Raw genomic sequence first — 21,503 nt, forward strand, 5'->3', positions numbered from 1 at the left:
AGTTGCAAATCAACAAACTTAATATATGGATTAGAATGCAACTTATGTGGTTTAACATATGTCGGAGAAACGCAAGAACGATTAAATAAAAGAATGTGCGGTCATCGTTCGGGAATTAACACCACCAAATTCCCGACAGTTTATCAACACTTTAATCAACAAGATCATTCAATCCTCTCCATGAAAGTTCATATTTTAGAAAAAAATTACCATCCTACGAACAGTCCCGTTCTAAGTAAAAACTATCGTAGGGAAAAAGAGGAGTACTGGATACACAGACTAGGTACTGCAATACCTTACGGATGCAATGACAACATCAAAAGTATAGGAAACCTTTCAAGCCAATATAACAATAGCATGAATGTGATGAATTTATTTGACAAAAATCCAAGACGGGAAAGGAGTCATGGCCATCGCCACTATACGTCACCTAAGTTACATGATGTCTCCATAGATGGTCTCCTTCCTTTCATACAAAAACCTCTTGGACTTCATCACATTAGAACCAAACTTTATTTTATACCTCTCACTCTACTACACTCCCTTTACAAAACAAATCTTGACACTCCCGTTTCTGACCCCACCTCATCATTATACAGACTTGTTGCCATCATTTTGGATATTGCTTTCCACAGACTCTTAAACCAGTTTGTGTGAAAAGTCAAGATGAAGAAAAACGATCACTTCGTCCACTACCGTTTGTCAACAAAGGTATAGATGCAATTAATTTGGCTAACATCCTCCATTACAAAAACGTTACCAACAAAATTCCCCCATATTTCAAAGACAAATCCATACCAATTATTTCATATTCCTATAATTCACACATTGCATCCAACATTTTCAATTATAAAAGGCTATTGCAGAACCTCGAGATTGAGGACTTCAAGGCTAAACCACCTGACTGTTCTTGCAAAAGCTCTCCATTCAAATATGGTCCTTCTGGTCACGTCGTTACGGGAGATTTAACCATTATCGAAAACGAATCTCTACGTAATATCCTTTCTAAAGGTCCTAAGTCCCGCACTCCATAAATTGGAATTATAACTTTAAAGTTCTTATGGATGCCGTCGAGGACTATGCAAGAAAATGGATAAAACGAGAACAAGAAGACGTTGATTCTCTGTCAGAGTGGTTAAAGGCCGTGAGGTCTTTTATTTTGAAACGAATGAAAGTTTTAAGTAGGTCAATGAGTGCCAAGGCTACACCAGTTTTAAAAGACCCCGATGTATTCATTGTCTACTATACATGACAAATATGTTGTCGTACAAGCAGACAAAGCCCAAAACAACATTGGTTTTGTCTGCAAAACGTTTTATATCCAATGTTTATTATCAGAGGTAGACGTAGAAAATAATATCAATGATAAGACCTATACTGCTACTACTCTCTCCAAAGAAGAGATTGTGGAAAACCATAAATCTGTGCTATCATCTTTTGTTCTCTCTACCAAGGACGATGATCGCAATTTACCGTCTATGTACTGGTTTCCTAAACTTCACAAGAATTCATACAAACAACGTTTCATTGCTGGATCTGCAAAATGTACCACCATACCTCTTTCAAAACTTTTAACTTCTATACTCATAACTGTCAAAGAGGGTCTGCAGTCCTACCACAACACTTGTTACTCCCGTAGTAGTATTAATTCAATGTGGATCCTGAAAAATTCGAAAGATCTCTTGGAGACAATCAGTTCAAGACTATTATCTGAATATCATAGCATTAAAACCTATGATTTTTTCAGCACTGTATACTTCTATTCCCCATACTCAGTTAAAATACCGACTTAAAAACATTATACATCGTTGTTTTTCCAAAAAAAGATGGTACACCTAGATACAAATATATAGTTCTTGGTAGAGATTCCTCATACTTTGCAACAAATAATTCCAAATCATCTTCCAAATATACAAAGGAAGATGTTTACAAAATGCTGGAATTTTTAATCGACAACATATTTGTCCAGTGTGGTGGACGTGTTTTTTCAACAAACGGTCGGCATTCCAATGGGAACAAATTCTGCTCCTTTACTTGCTGACCTATTTCTTTACTCTTATGAAGCAGACTTTATAGCTGATTGGATCAGAAAGAAAGAATATCGTTTGGCTAGATCCTTCAATCTCAGTTTCCGCTATATAAATGACGTATTATCTTTAAACAATCCTAATTTCGGGGATTTGATACATCGCATCTACCCAAAAGAACGTGAGATAAAGGATACTACAGACACTGTGAAGTCAGTCTCATATCTTGATCTACACTTAGAAATCGATGGTAAAGGAAAACTATTGACCAAACGTTACGACAAACGTGATGACTTTTCATTCAATATTGTCAACTTTCCTTTCATCTGTGACGACATCCCTTCGGCTCCTGCGTATGGAGTGTTTATATCACAACTCATACGTTATGCCAGAGCTTGCCGAAAGTACGCAGACTTTTTGTATCGCGCTAGAAGTCTAACAAATAGGCTACTGGAACAGGGTTATGTTGTTACAAGATTGAAGTCATCACTACAGAAGTTTTATGGTCGTCATCATGAACTCGTGGATCGTTATGATGTATCCATCAGCCCATGAAAACTGATTAATTCAACGGGTCACAGTTTACCTTTCCTTGTTTGTCTACCCCGGACTTGACTTTTTATGAGCAACTCGGCGGGTGTTTCTAGAAAAACAGAGGACGCTTACCCTACCGGTGCACCTGGTCCATGCTCCCAGTTTTTTAGTGGAGTCCGAGTTGCTCATTTACTTTTGTTACTTTGTATGTATGATTTTAGTTACTTTATGTTCTTTGTTGTATGTGTCTGTTTTCCATGTCTGGTCTTTGTCCCTGGGTTATATTCTTTTGATTACCACTATAACCTTGGTTTCCTTGATTACTCTTACAGCATATGCGCGGATAAAGGTCACCAGAAGTCACATGCATACGAATTTATCTAGGTCGATTTTTTATCTTGTAATACAAAAAATATATAGACGCCTATTTTATGTATTTTATGCATTGTATGCGTGGATATGAATTATACAAGAAAAGTAGAATTTAGTAGAAATAATTCAAAGTTAAGGTATATTTTAACAGAAACAAAAATATACGGAAATGACAGCTAATGCAGTTTTAAATTTTAGCTCTTAAAATAAATTAAACTGGTGTTCAGTCCTTGCTGCGTTAAATAGTTTTCATTATCTCAAATGTATTTCAGCTCTTCGATGATCCTTGCACGGGCACTTCGGTTTATTTTCTTTTTATATGGATAACTTGCTTGATCGTGTCGTACGGTATTTCAGAAAAAAATAACATTTTGCTTGTGTTCATAAACAAGTTTGGCTGTAGGGTAATTTTCATATTTATTGCAAAACAGATCCTGTAATTAGATTACACATCTTACGACAACCATTTTAAAACACGTTTTAAAGCTTGTTTTTGCCTGCAAAAAGTAACATATCACCCACTCCTTACCCAAAACAATGGTTAATGGTTACAAAAAATGTTACGTACCAATGTACAAGATGTACTTTTTTTTAACATTAAGACACAAATTGGCTACAAAGTTACGTACATTTTTTTTTATTAATAATAAGTAGTTTCGCAAACATGCTGCCTCTGCAAAATTTCTTTAAACAAAGGGGCATAACCCCAACAAATGTGTGCTCAAAATTTTTCGTTGACATAGTATCTGGGTGTCATAGTGTCGACAACCTTTTTTCAGTAGTATATATTTTCAGACATTCAAAGCGGCATAACTCCGAAAAATTATATGAGATTGAAATTTCCTAAATGGTGGTTATACCAGAGTATTTCCAGAGGTGATGTGCTGACAAAACGACTTGAGTTATATATTTTGGGAAAATTATAAGTTCAAATAAATGTAATAAAACAATTACCAAACTGATAAGCACTATGGATCAGTAAATAAGAGTCAAATTTATTGGAATGTCTTAATAACAAATGGCAATATCAAGGCCAAAAACGGGAAGTTGTAAAACATATAGGCTTGGTACATATATTCTTCTGAAAATGGTGGGTTTAACCTGGTTTTCTAGCAGACTAAATTTTCCGCATCCATTACGAATTGTGTTGTCTAGTGTATTGCAATATAAACAGGCAGAACAATATGCCCCGGGAAAAGTTGATAAAATTTTTTAGTCAAAACAGTAGAAGAGTGTTATTAATGATACTATGAAAATCCATCATCTAATTTTTTTGTCAAAAACAGAGTATTTTTCATTAAGATTTGGGTTTTGGAAATAAAACTTTTTCAGGCAGCGTACGAAACTTATTTTTGTTAATCACAAAATGTACATGTATTTCCATACCAAGCCAACGCAACAGATATTGCACGGTACATAATAGACGATGCTGTTAATATTGATCAAGAAAAAGAACTGCATGACAACCTCTTTTCAGAAACAAATAATATTTTTTACCATTCAATAGGTGAGCGAAAATATCGAGACAACCGTTTTTATTCTCGAGAAAAATTATTTCGTCTGATTTGTTAAACTGATTAAAATTTGTAATTTTTATCAGGTTCTGGCCCATTCATAGTAAATTTAGCAACGAAATGCATAACACCACCATCTAATGAAAAGTCGGCTTTTGAAGTAAGTAAAGGGTACTTTGATTGGATCGAGTACCGATGGTTTCGACCCCCTTCTCTTTCTTTTCGACAACCAACATTTCCGTCCGATTTGTTAATTTAAAACCCTGTCATCATGACCATGTAGAGGCTTGTTTCCGCAGGATTCTAATTTTAAATTTTCATCGGGGGGGGGGAGGGATATGTAGGACGATAAAGTAAGGTTTTAAAAAATCCAGGCTGAACAATTACGCTAATCTAGGACAGACTAGCTCAGGTCGGAGATCTTGAACTTGGTTTTACGCTACGTATGGAATTAATCTTGATCGTAGCCGTATTTAAAAATTTAGGGATCGTACGTATTCAATATATACACAGTCTACAGTGCCACAGCCTGAACTTTTGGAAGGGGTGCACTTGTATACAGTTTCATCTTTCAAAGGGGTGCACATCCAATTTTAGCTGATTTTCTCTAGGAATTCTAAATATTTTAAGCAAAAACAGGGTGCACTTCCATCCATATGGCACCCCTCTGGCTGCGGCCACGGTTAATATTATACGTAGAATATTATCCTGTAATTAAATTTATATACGCTATTTCTTTACATTTCTTTTTTTTTTAACATCATTCCTAACTTTTTTGAATATTCTATTTCTTTACATATTTTAACTAAATTTCAAACGACTATGGTTCTGTGTCTTGACAAAGGAAACCACACTATTTCATATAAAGGAAACCAACAAAGTTGGAACAGAAAACTATGTCCATGGCAGGGAGACGTACGGACAGAAAGGCGGGACGAACGAATTTTCATCGATTTTTCTCTGGCTATATATATCTTAAGACTTGATATTCGTTAACTCTGTCTAAGCTCTAATCATGACAATTTGACTTCGTTTGCGTACACGTTAATTCTACTTTCTTTTTCATATTTTTAGAAAATGTGATATTTAGGTTAAAGTTTATTTTTAACACATACTTTGTGTACAGAATTTGATTGATCCGCCATTCGATTTTATTGGCGCCAAGTCCAAAATCTACATGTTATACTAAGGTAAGTGTTATTTTTTTTTAATCATGTACAATACTGAACCGGTTAGATAAAAGTAGAACTATCAATCTATATGTATGATTCTGTACATCTATTTTTAAACTGTAAACAAACAAATAAACAAAGACATATGTGAAGTAGTATTTTTTCACAGGAGCCTGAAATCTTACCATAAAATGCTGTAATTAACTCTGTCAGGGCAAAAATAAAATAATAGTCTTGTTTCCTGCTACCAGCAAGAAAAAAATAGGGTTAATTTGGAAACAATCATCTAGACTTTAAGAGCTAGCTAGTGCTTGAGCCATGACATGTTTAGGATAGGAATAAAAAAAAATAGGCCGATTTACAAGGTAGGGTAGCAGGAAACAGACATATTATGTTTTTGGCCTAACACACGAGGAGAGAAGTAAGCTCCATATGATTGGATACCCCTTGGCTTTGAGATGTTTAATCATACATTGATAAAATTTGAGTTTAAGGTTCCTGTGATTTTCACATTAGCTTAGTTACATTTTGTGTTATAGTATCGGCCTGATGCAACGACGGGTGACCTTATTATTAATCCAAATATGAAAATCGCTACGCAATGATACCTTTATAAATAAATGTAACTAATAGTTCTGTCCTCCGTGACGCGTCACACGTGGACATGGAAATGTCGCGCGTCTGTCCGTCCGTCTGTCCGCGTTTTCCGCACTTTTGTGAAATGCTTTCACCAAATACATGTAAGTTTGTTTTTACCGAGATCAAGTACGTTGGATATTCGATGTTCGATATTCGACATTCAAACTTTACAATATCTTTTAAAAGTGCCTATCAATACCTATCATGATTTTTTTTTCAATTCATAGGAGCGGATACATGATCTCAAGATAGAGGGGATGGGGCATAAATAGAATTAAAGAAAATTTTGTGGGTAAATTTTATGAAAAATCAAGATTTTGTGCAGAAAGAAAAGTTTTTTTTTCAATGCTGGGGGGGGGGGGGGTACGTCCATCCTTGCATCCGCGCTAGATTCATATGTGTACAAAATGTATCTTTGGAAACACAAAATGTTACTTGTTTGACCTTATGCTTTAACTGGATCCCGACCTGTTTTGATTATAGTAATATAGGGTTTTATAATATAATTTTTGTCAACATAAGCGAGACATAGGTTGAGGGTTCAACTTGATTTATACGTCAAATTAGATCATTGTTGACGCATCTGTTTGACAGGCTACGTCGAATGAAAGCAAGAACTACATTTATTTTATGTTTTCGCACATGAAGTTAAGACAGGATAAAAGAAATTTACTCAGTTTCTCCCCTTTTTAGTTTTTATTCTATTATATTTAGATTCATACGTCAAATTTGATCAATCTTGACGCATCTGTTTGACTGGCCAAAGTCAGGAACCTATGTCATTTGTAAATCGTAGAAAACTGCCATTGATTTTTACGAGGGGGTTGAGTAGGGCGCAAGGGTCAAGTTTGAAATAAAAAAGGAAGACCAGACTTTCCTGAAATAAAAAGGAAAGACATGCCATTATGTCAAACGGAAAAGGTGGGATGCTTAAAGTCCTTATACATGTCTTATTTTTGTTTATTTTGGTGAAAAAATGCAGAAACTACATTTATTGTATTTTTTTTACATATTAAGTTAAGACAGGACAAAAAAAAATCATTTCCTTCCCTTCCTAGTCTTTATTCTATTAGGTTTAGAGTACTTACATATAGTATACTATACGTTTTGCTGAACTGATATAATTTGTTCAGGGACAACTGAAGGAGTGTTTATGTTTTTAAAGGATAGTTTTGTAAAATGGCATCCAATGAAGGCTCACAAGACTTGTTGCCTAAATATGCTGAGAAAAAAATTCAGAAAAGGAGATATGAGCCTGAAACTGTTGATCCAGGAACAAAAATATCAAGAGGTAAGTTTTTTTTCTCGCTTATTACCGTATATACCGTAAATTCATTTTCAGCAAATATTCGATAATCATCTTCTTTCAAATATCTGCGCACAAAAATGTTTGTTTTATTTTGTATATATATTGTAATAGGCGTGACTCTATGCAATTTTGAAGTTTATTCCCCGTCATTAATATTCTTTCTTTGTGTAACTTGGCAATACAAGTTATAAAAAATCACGATTAGTGTTTTGTTCGAAATAAGAATATCTACATCTGCGAATCGGGTTAAAAGACCTCATGAACTTATTTCTCCCTAAAGAGGTCAGAAAATTTCTATGTTTTATAAATTAGCTGAGCAAGATTTTCTTATCCCACCCACGGATTGAGACAGAACACGTGGGATTGAGACAGAGCACGTGATCTTCCCGTAAAATGGCACAATCGTAAAAAACTGTTTGTGAACAATCAAATCTTACTGTTTTGAAGTGTCCTAAATCTTACACCTGGTCGTGCTGGCCAGCTGATACATTACTATCAGGCCCCAGTGCCACAAAACTTGAAAATTTTATTAAGTCTTAGAAAATTCTTAGACAATTTTCAATTTTAAAGACTTTGATTGGAGTTATCATGGAGATTAAGAATATTATGAAACTTAAGTATCTTTTAACTTTTGTGGCGCTGGGGCCAGGTGTTAAATGCAGGTAATTTCAATTCAAAAATTGTATCGGAAAATTAACTCGAAGTGAGAAAAAGAATCTAACACCCGTTTTTCTCGTGCAAGATTAGGAAATCTCAGACACTCTTGGCTTTGATGTAATATTTCTTTAACTCGGTGGTGCCGCGTTACCAAAAGATTAAATCTTGAGATTTAATTTCCCTATCGTTGCGGTTTATATATCTGCACAATGAACACTGATTTATTCAACCTGTCATACATTGTAGTTTTCCCAATCGCAACTTCTCGGCCATTCTCGGGCATAGCCAGAATTGGCTGAGGATGTACCGATTGATAGTTTTCCATTCCTCTTTCGTCTACTCTGGATTTGACTTTGTATGAGCAACTTGGTGGGTGTTTCTAGAAAAGCAGATGATGCTTATCCTACCGGTGAACCTAGTCCATGCTCCCAGTTTTTAGCGGAGACCGAGTTGCTCATTTTCTTCTTGTTAGTTTGAATATATTATTTGTGTTATTTTATGTTTTGTGTGTCTGTTTTCTATATCTGGTCTTTGACCTTGGATTACATTCTTGAGAATCTTTATTCCCTTGATTACTCTTGCACTCGTGCAGATGTTTGATTCTTAATTTCTTTTTCTTTGAGCAAACGCCTCTTGAAATTTTCAGATTCATCATATCTAGAAATGGAGTTGATAGGCGACGAAACTGTCGAAGTAGGTAAGGACGCAAGACTGACGGGAAAGTCCTATATAAAAACTGATTTAACGAAGTATAAAGCAGCTTGGCAGCGGTTCATCAACCACAAAACTGTTAACATTGATCTCACTGTCGACAAGTACGCTGGAAGTACATCCTGTCTAGGTGGTCCAAGAACGACCACTCTTTGTATTAAAAATGTTCAAATGGAGGATCAGGGACTATATCAACTGAAACTAGAGTCCAAAGAAAATAGGTCGAATACAGCTTACATACAAAAAATGTTATATGTGACATCAGGCAAGTTAAAGTTTTGGTTGTTAAGACAAAAAAAAAGAAAAAAAACTTGAGAGAATAAATAACAATTAATTTTTGTTTTAAACAATATTTTTGCCTCAGCAAGTAATTGGATGTCCGTATATATTGTAATATTTTTTGGTCTGCTAACTATAGCTGCTACGAACTTTGCAATGTAATCCATAAAAAAACGATATCATATATGATTTACTTGCATTACAGATGAGATCAGGTCTAACCTCTCAGAACTGTCAGAAGAGTCTGCTCTAGGACGGTTCTAAAAGTGTTATAAGAACAGGTCTATACCCAACTCTTATGACAGTTCTACTAGCAAACTGACTATACGAGAACAGTTCTACTACCAGAGCCAGACTTTTTGGCAGTTCTGTCAGGACTTGCTCTACGAGAACATTTCTACTAGTGGAGCCTGCTCTGCTAGAACTCTCAGAAGAGTTAGCACTAGAACTGTCGGAGAACTGTTCTAAATTTGTCATAGAACAGTTTTTCTGACAGTTTTTGGACTGTTTTGTGAGAAGTTTGAGTTCATCTCATTTGTATGGGGAACGAAAGACAGCAGATTCAAGACTGACTTGACTACTGATATAATTTTCATGTCTGTCAAAGTCCAATTTCGTTTTTGGGTAAAATGTTATTCCTATATTTCGAGCATTTCACTTGTCATAAACATCTCTTCTTTTAACATTGTATTTTATAAACAGGTCCACCAGTTATTACTATATCAGGAAATGAAAGAGTAGGGCATGAAGAGAGATCTGTATTTACTGCCAGAATAAGTTTTAATGCAGACATATCAAACTATACAGCCAAATGGCAGAAAATCGAAGATGGAAAAGTAATTGACATTGTCATTACTACAGACAAATACGCTGGAAGCGAGGATGTTCCGAGGAAAAGCAAACCACTAAAACTTGTTATCAACAAGGTAATGATGACGGACCAAGGAACATACCAGCTGTCAGTCAACCGAAATGGAGGTAACCAAACCACGTGTATGCAAAAGCTGCTCTATGTCGACTTCAATGAAGGTAAATTATAATAGTAAAGGTGTCACGTTTCATTTTGGAAAATTGTTAAATTTTGTACCTTTCTTTGTTTCCAACAGAAGCATGGCGTCTTCAGCTAATCTATTTTGTTAAACGAAAATATGGACGGTTATTTTAAATTATCATGCACAAGTCAAATAGATATATTAAATTCAATTTTAAAGGTTAACTTATCTCCACTAACAGATGATACAACACATGAGATACATAAAATTCTTTCACACACGATACCCAGGAACTTCCCACATCCTCTATAAGCTCGTATAATCACTACTTACATACGATAAAAGGATTAAGAAATGACTAATGAAATTGGGTCAACACTCCTTTGGATCACGTTTCTAGAATGAAATCCTATTCTCTATTTACATGGAAGATAAATATAGTTGACTAAACTCAGAGGACACAGCAAAAAGTAACTAAAAAGTATAGAAATCGCCTTCCATTTTCACATTTTAGTTGAAGTATAATTGTTCATTGAAAAACTTATTATTGACATGAACAGCGTAATAAGTACATTGTTCCTATATATTCATTTATGTTAAGGCAAAAAAAATATGTGTGTCACCCGACCGACCCTCATTTTATAGCCGCAACCCTAACTTTTTTTGTCGGCAATTTTTTGAAATTCTGGAAATTCTCGCTTTTCCGTCACCGGTACCGGTATTATTCGTATTAAACAACAATGGCGGCCTCCAAGTATTAAAGTCTATGGAAATCGGTTTATCAGCCACAAGAACAGCCTTGGACTATTTTTATGTAAACACGCTAATATTTTGAAATCAATTAGGTGAAATTAAAATTTAAAAAGAAAACTAGCTGATAAACAAGCATGTGCACCATTAAAGTGTCTTCGCTTTGTCTCTATATAGCTTATTAGTCAAGAAACTACAATTGAACCCTCCCCTAAAATAAAGTATCGACCTACCGGTCCCATTTTATTTCAGCATGTTACAGTAAACACACATATTGTTTTTGGCCTAATCTAAATATGTAACAATGCTTAAAGTTCGACCATATTGACAGCCATTTTTAAATTGATAATTTATATGGAGTTCGAGCTGGCGTTTGAACAGTACGATCTGTACAGCCTTAGTATCTAGATATCGATTTTCATTAAAATCACTCCATTTTGAATTTTCGACCGCAATGACTACCGTTGAATTGTTCAAATTGTCAATTGAACACCGTATTATTGTTCGGGGCGCCCTACAGTGCCTTCATATCAATTTTCATTGACATGGGACTAAAACCATTATGATTTTCGACTGTGTTAGCAGTCTTTTCTTGGACTTTGTTAAGACGCTGATATACATTTGTAGTTACCAAGTTTGGTTAAATTCCAATCAGCAGTTTTCAAGTTATATGAACTATAAGTTGAAAAATTGGATATCATCAGTCTTATTTCTGGGTCGTAGATTGTTATATCCATCTGAGGCAACACCGAGGCCATACTCAACCACTCGAGGCCCGATACATGGCAATAAAAAGAAACAAAACACATTACAAGACAACTGTATTAACCAGTTATGGTAAAAAAAATATTTTACTAGATGTACATGTACTACCATAATTTCTCAGGTTAATACCTCACGTGCACCTGATGTTGTTATGTAATATTCAGTATATATCTAAATCCTATACGTGCAAGGTAAAACTTTATTTTTTTCAGAATGGAAAAAGGATGTTCAGTATAATTTACTGAATAAAGTTGCCACTAAGGCCTTGCGGTCATACTTCATTACGATTGTACCTGATAGTGGTCTACACAACCATCTCAGACAAAATGAAAACGTCTTGAAAAAACAGTGTAAACAGTTTGAAATTAACCAATTGTATCCAGGTATAATATCATCTATTTCTACTAATAGAAAAACAAATACCATTATTCTTATTCCATCCACGAGCAATATACCGCAACCCTGTTCCCTAGAGGGATTTGAATGATAAACATGTATATAAATTTTGGCTAAAGTTTGCCCTACATTGGTCCACAAAAAATCAATTATGATACACCCATTTGAAACGCTCACGATATTAAAGTGTATCGGATGTTTTTTTACAAACTGACATACAGTGTGTAAGAATGAGGGGGGTATTTCTGACATTCAGTTGTTCACGGAGTTTATATTTCTCCCGAACTCAGACTTCAATTATGTTATGCCAAAGTTTAATTCATTCTGGAGTGCAGATCTTCAAAGGAAGATCAAACATTATATATTTCTGGTAGCTAGATTTTCCTTGTTTTTCAAGAAAATTACCTTGAATAAACAAGCTGTAGACTAGGTCATCGAACTTGATTTCGAGATGATTTGAGCCCAAAAAAGGGAATTCTATATGGATTTGGTAGAGAATTCTTCAATACATCTCGAACTATGAAAAAACGTGGTAGATAGACTTTCTTATAAATTTAAATAAGGAGCACTTAACTGACATGCTTCCATATTTCAAAAAGAAAACTGGAGGTCACCGAACTCTTTCTTGTAATATTAAAAAGACTACAATTCCCATTACATTTCTATAGAACATTTCCCTCCAATAGGGCATGTAAGTCTCGTCATGTGACCCCGTGATTTCACGGGAATGGGTCCTAGTCTACCATTCAAAAGCATAAGATAAGTCATTTAGAGAGCGTTGAGTTCATTGTTAAGGGCAAAACATCTTTTTGTGTAAACAATATCGATAAAATGACAAATATCTATTTCTACATGATAAAGGTATTAAAAAAACATAAAATAGAAGATTTTGCATTGTTATACAGCGTTCGAGTACCCGGAAGTAAACAATTAAATCCAGACCGGTCTTCGGTTTTCAATACGTTCTACGTCGGAAATTCCGGTAAAGAAAATGAAACCAGAACGAGACTTACATACCCTATTGTCTCCACTTAAAAGAGGCTTTATACAATTAATACTTGCAATTTTACCGCACAAATGTTTGGTAATAAATTCTTTTGAAATAATCTAAGCATAATGTTTTACATCATTCTAAACATTATTAGTTCATTGAACATTTATACATGCATATCTGTATGATTTTGTGAGATGGCAAAAGAATGTTCAGTGTAATAGGTATGATCTACCTTAACGTGTTCCGATGTACTCTACTCACTTGTTAAGGTACAGGTTGTGTTTCCTCTGAGAATTTTGACACTTCTTTGATGTACAAGGTAATAAGAAACACTTTTTCGGTGCCAACACCAACCAGTGGATGGGGAAAACTACCGCCTAAAGGAACCACTGAAACTGATGACGTAGAACGTATACGATACCATCGCAACACAAAATCCCACGATGGCGACTTGAAAGATTTTGAAATAAAATGGAAAGATCTTTCAGGGGTAAATACCGCTTAGTTTTGATGGTGAATCTGTGTATGGAAGGCTTGCGTTAATAAAAGATTGACAAAACACAAAACAAAATATGATACAGAACTAAATACACAAACATAGAAATGTAAAGGCAAAATAAAATATCAAAGCGTCAGTAATGGAACAATTTAGATCTATCAAAATCAAAGATATACTGATGATAAGGAAAACAAATACATCACTATAAATACTAAAGTGCTAGAAATACATGTATGAACTACCACAGAACCGGGAGTGACATCAGGTACTTCGAAAGGGTAAGCATGACCTGCACCACGGTACCCGTTTCATTGTTTATTCAAGTGAATAATATCCGATAAGAGGCTAAATACAATATTGATATAGCTCCCCGAAACACTGCTAGGCTGAGTTAAAAGATCCCATAAAAACAACCGTTACGTTATTCTTGCTTATACTTGGGCGATGTAATGGAATTCAACAGTTTCTTATTGTTGATAAAGTGAGTAATCAAGAAATAGGGGAACATTATCCCAAGTAGACTAAATGTCAATGGTCACACAAATGACTCTAACACACAGGACAATATACAAACAATGAATGCTGAACAGTTGATCTTGAACTTGATATCACACAGCAATTATAAATCATGCGAAAATCAACTAAAATAAACTTAGGATTTCCATTGGAATGATGTATAGCTATCTTATTTAAATTAACTTTTTTTTTCATTTCACTGCATTGAAATCAAAATGATTGACATACATTTCAAGGCCATTGAACGTCTTGGTGGAAGTGCAATGAAAAAGGAAGGCGATGCTTTTAAAAAGGAGACATTTTTTGAGTCTACGGATAATGCGAGGTTATCTGCTATAGAAGATAGTATTACAGATATAAAGGAAGCCTTGAAAGATGGGAGGATGGTAATGATAGTTTATGAATGGAAATAAATAACAAAACTTCCGAACTAATAAGAAAATTTTAGGCAATAGTCAAAAGTGAAGTCCAAAGAAAGATAATTCATTTAACAAATGGCAATATCAAAGCAACAACTGGAAAGTTATTCGATATGTCCTCTCTTATTGGAGCAGTTTATGTCTTATTTTTTTAAAGGTAAACATGTATGACAAAAGGGTTGACGACTTTCATGATACATGTAAGTGCTAAGTTCGTCTACCAGTCATGCCAAACATTAACATGTGCGTGGCGGAGACGCGGTGACAATCAGTTTCAAAGAATTTGGTGTGACTTGGTCGAAAACGGAACCCATGAATCTCTCGATATCAAGATAAACATGTTTTAACGAGACGACCGATGTTTAGTTCACATGTAAACCATAGTACTGAAGTACTGGTCTATTTATATTTAAATTATAGAAATCAAACTCTTTTATTGTACTCAAATTATAATTCCTTTCTATATATATCTATTCAATGTTCTAAAAAATGAAACAAAGATACGTATTTAAACAAAAGTTCTTTCTCCTGTTTTGTGTAACGTTTGAAACAAAGAATTAAAATCTTACAACCGATCGTTTTCAATGTAAAATATACATGAATGAATAAAAATGTCATATTAAACAATTATAGCCTGTAACAATGTACAGCCTAATGTGTACCTTAACTAAGGTATTCATTTAAAAAAAAATGTTTTCTTTCAATCTCAATATTCATGCTTGTGCTCCTTATGTTTTTAGACGGCCCCGTCTCCGAAGAAAGAAAAACCAATGGTGTTGGTTCGCTTTAAATGTCAACGTAAATGTGGTATGTGTGATCGACAATTTCAACGACCAGCCTCTCCACCTAATGATGTAGTCTTTCGTCAGCAAGTTCCTAGGTCATTTTATGCAGACCGTGAGAGAAAACTGAAGTTCGACAAAGTCCACTATCATGTCTCATGTGTTTCAGCCGATGGCAACTATAATTACATCATTGATCCCGATACCTTTAAAGGAATCATTGTGTCTGATCAACACTTACAGTTTTTCAATGATTATAAATTTACCCAATTGGTCGACATGGCAAAGAAACATAATGCTAGCATTAATCGTGTTGCAATTAACTAGTTGTTGATTTTATTAAAGATTTCTATATATCCTACTTTCACAAATGCATTTTATTTCAACTTAATAAACCCCTTTAACAGAATCAAGAAATACTTCATATTTTGTAAAAATTGAGTTGGACGTTCTATCCAGTTAAGAAAGATAACAAACAAATTGATAACTAGGAGCAGTTTTGGTTGTTTTAAATTGTTTACTAAATATATTATCTGTCCAAAATATTAGAATATGCAAAACCTAATTTGATTCTACTGTCGCCTTCGTCTTGAAATTGTATTTGGCAGTTGCATTTCTTCGTAATGTGAATGTATCGAAATGGAATACTTAGGCTTGTATTTCAAAGATATGGAGTAAAGAACGTCCCCCGAAAACTATTTTACACTTTTCTCTTTTATGGTAAACGGCAATTCCGTAAATGCTTATCTAACGAAAAATGTAAGCAAATGAAAATGATACAACCTTAACTCCAATACAGTTAATATCAAATATGTAGACATCGATATCAGAAAGGATATATATATATATATCACCATTTTGACTACAACAAATTTCTGATGGATTCTTTATTTCGTCGTACCGGAACTTTATTCGACCGGATTTGCTAAACACATAAAAGGGACAAGGTCCCAAAGTTATGAGCTTTTTCTGTCGAATAGTGCATATATCTCCATTTATGTTGACTGCTACTTTAAGTTTTCCTTCAATTCGAGAGTCAATCATGTTCAATTTAATTGTTGTTTGACATTTTTTATTTACACAAAAAGTAGAAACGAGTACACAATGTGGTTAAAAAAAATGGTGCATTTTCGACTCGGCAAATCATCATTGCAGTTTCATCAAATGTTCTACATAAATCTAATGGTTCAAATTCATATTCATCCTTTGTAATCAATTGTGGCGATAATGACAAATCGAACAAAGCCTATGCCTACAGAAGTCCGAAACGCACCCTCTGTATTCAATGTGCTAGCAGATGGAAGAAAAAATCCTCGGAAAGGTGTATACCATCCCTCAAACACATTTCTTTGAGCATTCGTTACTCTATCTTGCATGTGCCACCTTTTATGCAAAGAGATAGGTACAACTTAAAGTCATTGGTATGATTCTATCCAGTTGCAACGAAGACATTACTACTTCAAGTTTCTTTCATTAACCCTTGTTGTTGTACAAATGTATGTTACCTGACATCGACAAACAAGATGGTCCAAACTTTACCTTTTACTATTTACGGTTGATGTGTTTACTTCAGATTATTTACGTGATGGATTACTATATAAAAAAGTATTCACACGATTGGCGTTCTGTTGAAACACATCTATACGCAGCTTGTCATATGCCACGAGAAATATTGCACAATTTACAGATGATGAGCAAGCAATGACTGCCAGTGACAAGAGTCGAATGACATAATATGCCATGGATGTGGAATATAACAAATATTGAATATAAGCAGGTCATTAGACTCAGACTTAAACACAGTACAAGTGTACGAAAATACTCGCCAGGGCCGGATCCAGACACACTGAAAAGGACGCGTGTCAACCGGTTGCTTCGAAAAGGTGTGGTGCTAGGACATTATTTGACATTTTTACACATACATGAAAAGTTAAATTTCTAATATAAGCGGATGCCACCCCTGCACCCCTCTGGATCCGCCACATTTCGGTTTCTATTTCGTATATAAGTTATACGCTGGTGAATTTGTTGCGTTTTACCTTATCCATTTCTTTTTGTATCAGTAATTATGATCATTATTTTAAAAACATATTCTGTATAATTAAGAGCCTGTCCATGTAAAATTCAGAAACATCCTGTGGTAGAGTTGATTCATGGTGTAGTAAAACCCACCCAACAAACAATCCTCTTTTTTGCGGGGTATACCTATGTTATATTTTTACATAACGATAGTCCTTTCTGTATTTAGACCTATACGATTGAGAAAGCCATACATTAATTTGCTATTAAATCCAACCAAATCAAGAACGATAAATCATACAAAGTGCCTATTACATATAAGAATTGGCTATGATAAAAATTTTGTCTATTGAAAAATAACATAAATTTTCCATGTGCATATTGTTTATTGCGCGGAGTGCAAAATTTATGTTATTTTTCAATAGATAAAATGTTTATTGTTGCCAATTCTTATATCTTATAAATTGATTTTAAAACACAGTTTTATTTTTAAACATGAGAAAAGTAGCTCTCAATTTAACTGAATAACGGCGTGTCAATATTGTTTTATCCATTGAGATATAACAAAATTATTTTAACCAATCAGATTACAGTATTTATCTAAAATTAATTTATAGATAATTTATATTATTTCTATCTCAAAAATGCAACAACCGAATGAAAAACTACGACTGATTATGGGACCTTTAACTATTCCCTATACAACATAGTCATAAATGACTTACCAAAGAATTTAAAAAAAACTGTCCTGATAATGTGTCACTGAATACTAGCAGGATTGATTGCTTTATGTATGCAGATGATGTCACTATATTCTCTAACTCTGCTAGAGGGTTAAAAATCGGCCTTAAGAATCTTGAATCATACTATGATACATGGTGCTTAAATGTAAAAAAAAAAAAAAAAAAGACTTATTTACTCATGTTTAATAAGAGTGGACGACATATTAAAGAACCCTTTTACTACAAAAATGAACGGAAAGAAAATATGTCCTATACATTTATATATTTGGAAAGTATTTTCCAAGCTAGTGGTTTATTCAAATATGCAAAAGAAGAACTACTTAATAAATCTTTAAAAGCATCTCATAAGCTATACAGATGTCTGTTTGGTACAGAGGCTAGCTTCAAATCAAACAAATACATTTACTCGATAACACTATAAAACCTATTGTTTTATATGGATCAGAAATTTTGGGCATGTTGAAAACAGACTAGTAGACTGTACAAAGATGTTATAGATAATTTTGAGAAATTCTAGGAAAACAATGTAGCAGACAAAATTTATTGAAAATTTTGTTTGTACATCTTGGGTGTTACACATGTAACAGTAAGAATAGAAATATTGCGGTACTATCTAAAATATGCAGGCTTCCTGTAAATTTTGATATTGTTTATCATTATGTTATGTAATTTATATGCAGTGTATTACTGTAGTTAAGATTTGCTAAATGACGCATTCATATGATGTAAGAATATGCATAAAAGTAACAGTCAAACTTGGTACTCCTCTGTACAATTTTTTTTTTGAGAAATAAGAGCTATCAGTATCTCATTTCAAGGACTTTTCAATTTGTAAACTAAAAGGACTGATAATACAAAAGTTGAAGTCACAATTTAGCATGGTGTAATAACAAGAGGCTCTCGAAGAGCCTGAATCGCTCCCCTGGCAAACTCTGCCCTATTAACTAAGAAAATAAAGGTAGTACGCCTTGTTTTCATGTTTGACAAACAATTGCTGGAAAAGAGAATGCTGTAAGTTCTAAGAACCTAAGACACTGTAAAATGTCGGAAATGCATTCAAAGTGGTTTTAGAACCTCTGAAAAAGATTGGTAAGGGGTCCCCCTATGGTTTGTTATTTCAACGAGTCCATGAGGACAGTAGCCAAGTATACATTTGCTAAAAAAACATAAAATGAAGTTAAACAATGCTTATCCATTTGTTTTACCGTCACCGTTCAAATCAAGAGACCATTTTATTATATAATCCAATTCTCATTTATATAAAAGCAATAATGATAAAAATTAGCAAGAAATGACCGTTCAGAACGACCTTTTGTCATCACTATTCAACTTAGAGCACATCACAAAAAAAAATCATTTGAATTTGAACTCAGAATATCACATTTATCTAATGAACAGCTCTCATTTTAATAATTCTTCTATTATTGAGGAAAAAATAGTAAAAAAGAAATTTGACCCCTATGTTCTATTTTTGGTAACGGGGCCAAGTTTTTTGACAAATAAAGAATGTTAAACAGTCAGTTTGTTCAGACACCCTTAAAGAACTATGCCAACTTTTATTAAATTTTGTTGCAACTGGTTTCAGAGAATTGTACACGTGAAACACGAAAGGGGCCATAACTCCTACAACAGGCAAAAATGTTTTAAAAAAATTCGGCAAAGGCCTGTCTTCTGATGGTGAACAGCATAACTCTCCATCAGGACGTCGCTTCATTGAACGATTTTCAGGTATTTAAAAGAAAAAAAACTGTATTTCTATCTTTTTTTCTATTTTTAGAAAGAACGGCGATTTTTTTTTTTGGCAATTGGAAATCTAAACGGTCATTTTGGGCTGGATACCCTAAAACAGTAATACCAACCTTCATTAAATTTTGTACAGTATATTCAGAACAGAAGATTTTTTAAAGTAATAACATAAAAAGGGTAATAAATCCAACATTGGTTATGATTTTCACCACAATTTAACCACAGATAGATCTCAGCATGCCGAATAATTAAACTTTTGTCAGAATTTGGTTAAACCTTACGGTTTGGAGATATATGCAAAAATCTGCTGCCTGACATCTATGTTTATATTTTAGTAAGGGCGGCCATATCCTTTCACCGATCAAAACTATCTAAACCGTCATTTTGTTAAAAACAAAAATTGTAACTTTCATTGAATTCTATATCGTAGTTTCTGAGGAGAAGATTTTGGCAAATGATATAAAAACAAGCAAAACAAACAACAACAAAAAAACCTTACGGTTGCCATATCTTTTCACTGATCAAAAATCCAAACGTTCATTTCAAAGGAACACTCATGTTAAGTTTCTACCAAATCCATTGTGTAGTTTCAGAGGAGAAGATGTTTAAAAGAGATTGGTTACGACAACGACGGAAGACAAGTGATGGCAATAGTTCACATGGCCTACGTCAAGGTGAGCTCAAAAGGACAATTTAACTTGAAATTTAGATACTTTTTTCTCATTTAAAATAGTTTCAAAGGAGAAAAATACTTTCATTTAATAAGTTTCAGCTGAGAAAAATAGTCTGTAAATTTCGTATCAGCTCACACAATCTAAAAGTGGAAACAGAAAGGCACAAAAAAATAAACCTTTGGACAGGAACTTAAAAAATAAAAATATCTATTATTTTATCCAACAATAATAAATGTTTCAGTATTTTCTCCTAGGTTTAATATTGATGTAAAGATCTGACTGAATACATACAAGACATTATTTCTCTATTGTAACCTATAAGTGAGTACTGTTTTTATTTCATTGAAGAATCTGTAGATGCCACTATCGTGTGATAATGCGCCTGGCATATCATAAGGTAATATCTTTATGACATTTTATTGTACATTAAAGAATACCACAGGATAACGTTTTCACCAAAAAGTAAAACTAAGTCTTTTTAATACATATCTGAGATAAAGATTAATGATGGAATTTGAATAAAGAGTACACAAACTTGCAAACTTACAGATAGGGAACATTTCTACCCCAAGGAACTTGAGATAAAGGATACTACAGACACTGTGAGGTCAGCCTCATATCTTGACCTACACTTAAAAATCGATTGTAAGGGGAAGCTATTGACCAAACTTTACGACAAACGTGATGACTTTTCATTCAATATTGTCAACTTTCCTTTCATTTGTGGCAACATCCATTTAGCACCTGCGTATGGAGTGTTCATATCACAACTCATACGTTATGCAAGAACTTTTTGTATCGCGCTAGAACTCTAACAAATAAGCTTCTGGAACAGGGTTATGTTGCTACAAGATTGAAGTCATCACTACAGAAGTTTTATGGTAGCCATCATGAACTCGTGGATCGTTATGGTGTATCCATCTGCACCATGAAAATGGATTTTTTCAACGAGTCACAGTTTTCCTTTCCTCGTTTGTCTACCCCGGATTTGACT

The 21,503-nt window shown here is 34.1% G+C and overlaps 2 protein-coding genes across 3 annotated transcripts in view; both read left to right on the forward strand.

The window, feature by feature from the left end:
- The first annotated feature begins 5,200 nt into the window (after positions 1–5,200).
- Positions 5,201–15,691, forward strand: LOC148602812 (uncharacterized). Of its 2 annotated transcripts, none has more exons than XM_088553446.1 (8): positions 5,201–5,637; positions 7,424–7,549; positions 8,871–9,200; positions 9,917–10,243; positions 11,934–12,104; positions 13,381–13,601; positions 14,363–14,512; positions 15,286–15,691. In XM_088553446.1, the coding sequence occupies exons 2-8, from the start codon at positions 7,438–7,440 to the stop codon at positions 15,652–15,654; spliced, it is 1,680 nt and encodes a 559-aa protein (XP_088409572.1). In that variant the 5' UTR covers positions 5,201–5,637; positions 7,424–7,437; the 3' UTR covers positions 15,655–15,691. The 2 variants fall into 2 exon arrangements, with proteins under 2 accessions (XP_088409572.1, XP_088409571.1); XM_088553445.1 differs by having other exon boundaries at positions 5,494–5,637; positions 7,392–7,549.
- A 1,371-nt stretch (positions 15,692–17,062) lies between these two features.
- Positions 17,063–21,503, forward strand: part of LOC148602813 (uncharacterized) — a 55,669-nt gene continuing 51,228 nt past the window's right edge. The window contains exons 1-4 of the mRNA XM_088553333.1: positions 17,063–17,210; positions 19,701–19,817; positions 20,423–20,509; positions 20,858–20,906. Of these exons, the coding sequence (XP_088409459.1) occupies positions 17,063–17,210; positions 19,701–19,817; positions 20,423–20,509; positions 20,858–20,883 (378 nt within the window). The 3' untranslated portion in view covers positions 20,884–20,906. The remainder of the gene's footprint in view (positions 17,211–19,700; positions 19,818–20,422; positions 20,510–20,857; positions 20,907–21,503) is intronic.

The sequence above is a fragment of the Perna viridis genome, chromosome 11, assembly GCF_037379345.1.
Source record: "Perna viridis isolate PV_CMFRI_1.1 ecotype Kerala chromosome 11, ASM3737934v1, whole genome shotgun sequence".
Classification (NCBI taxonomy): Eukaryota; Metazoa; Mollusca; class Bivalvia; order Mytilida; family Mytilidae; genus Perna; species Perna viridis.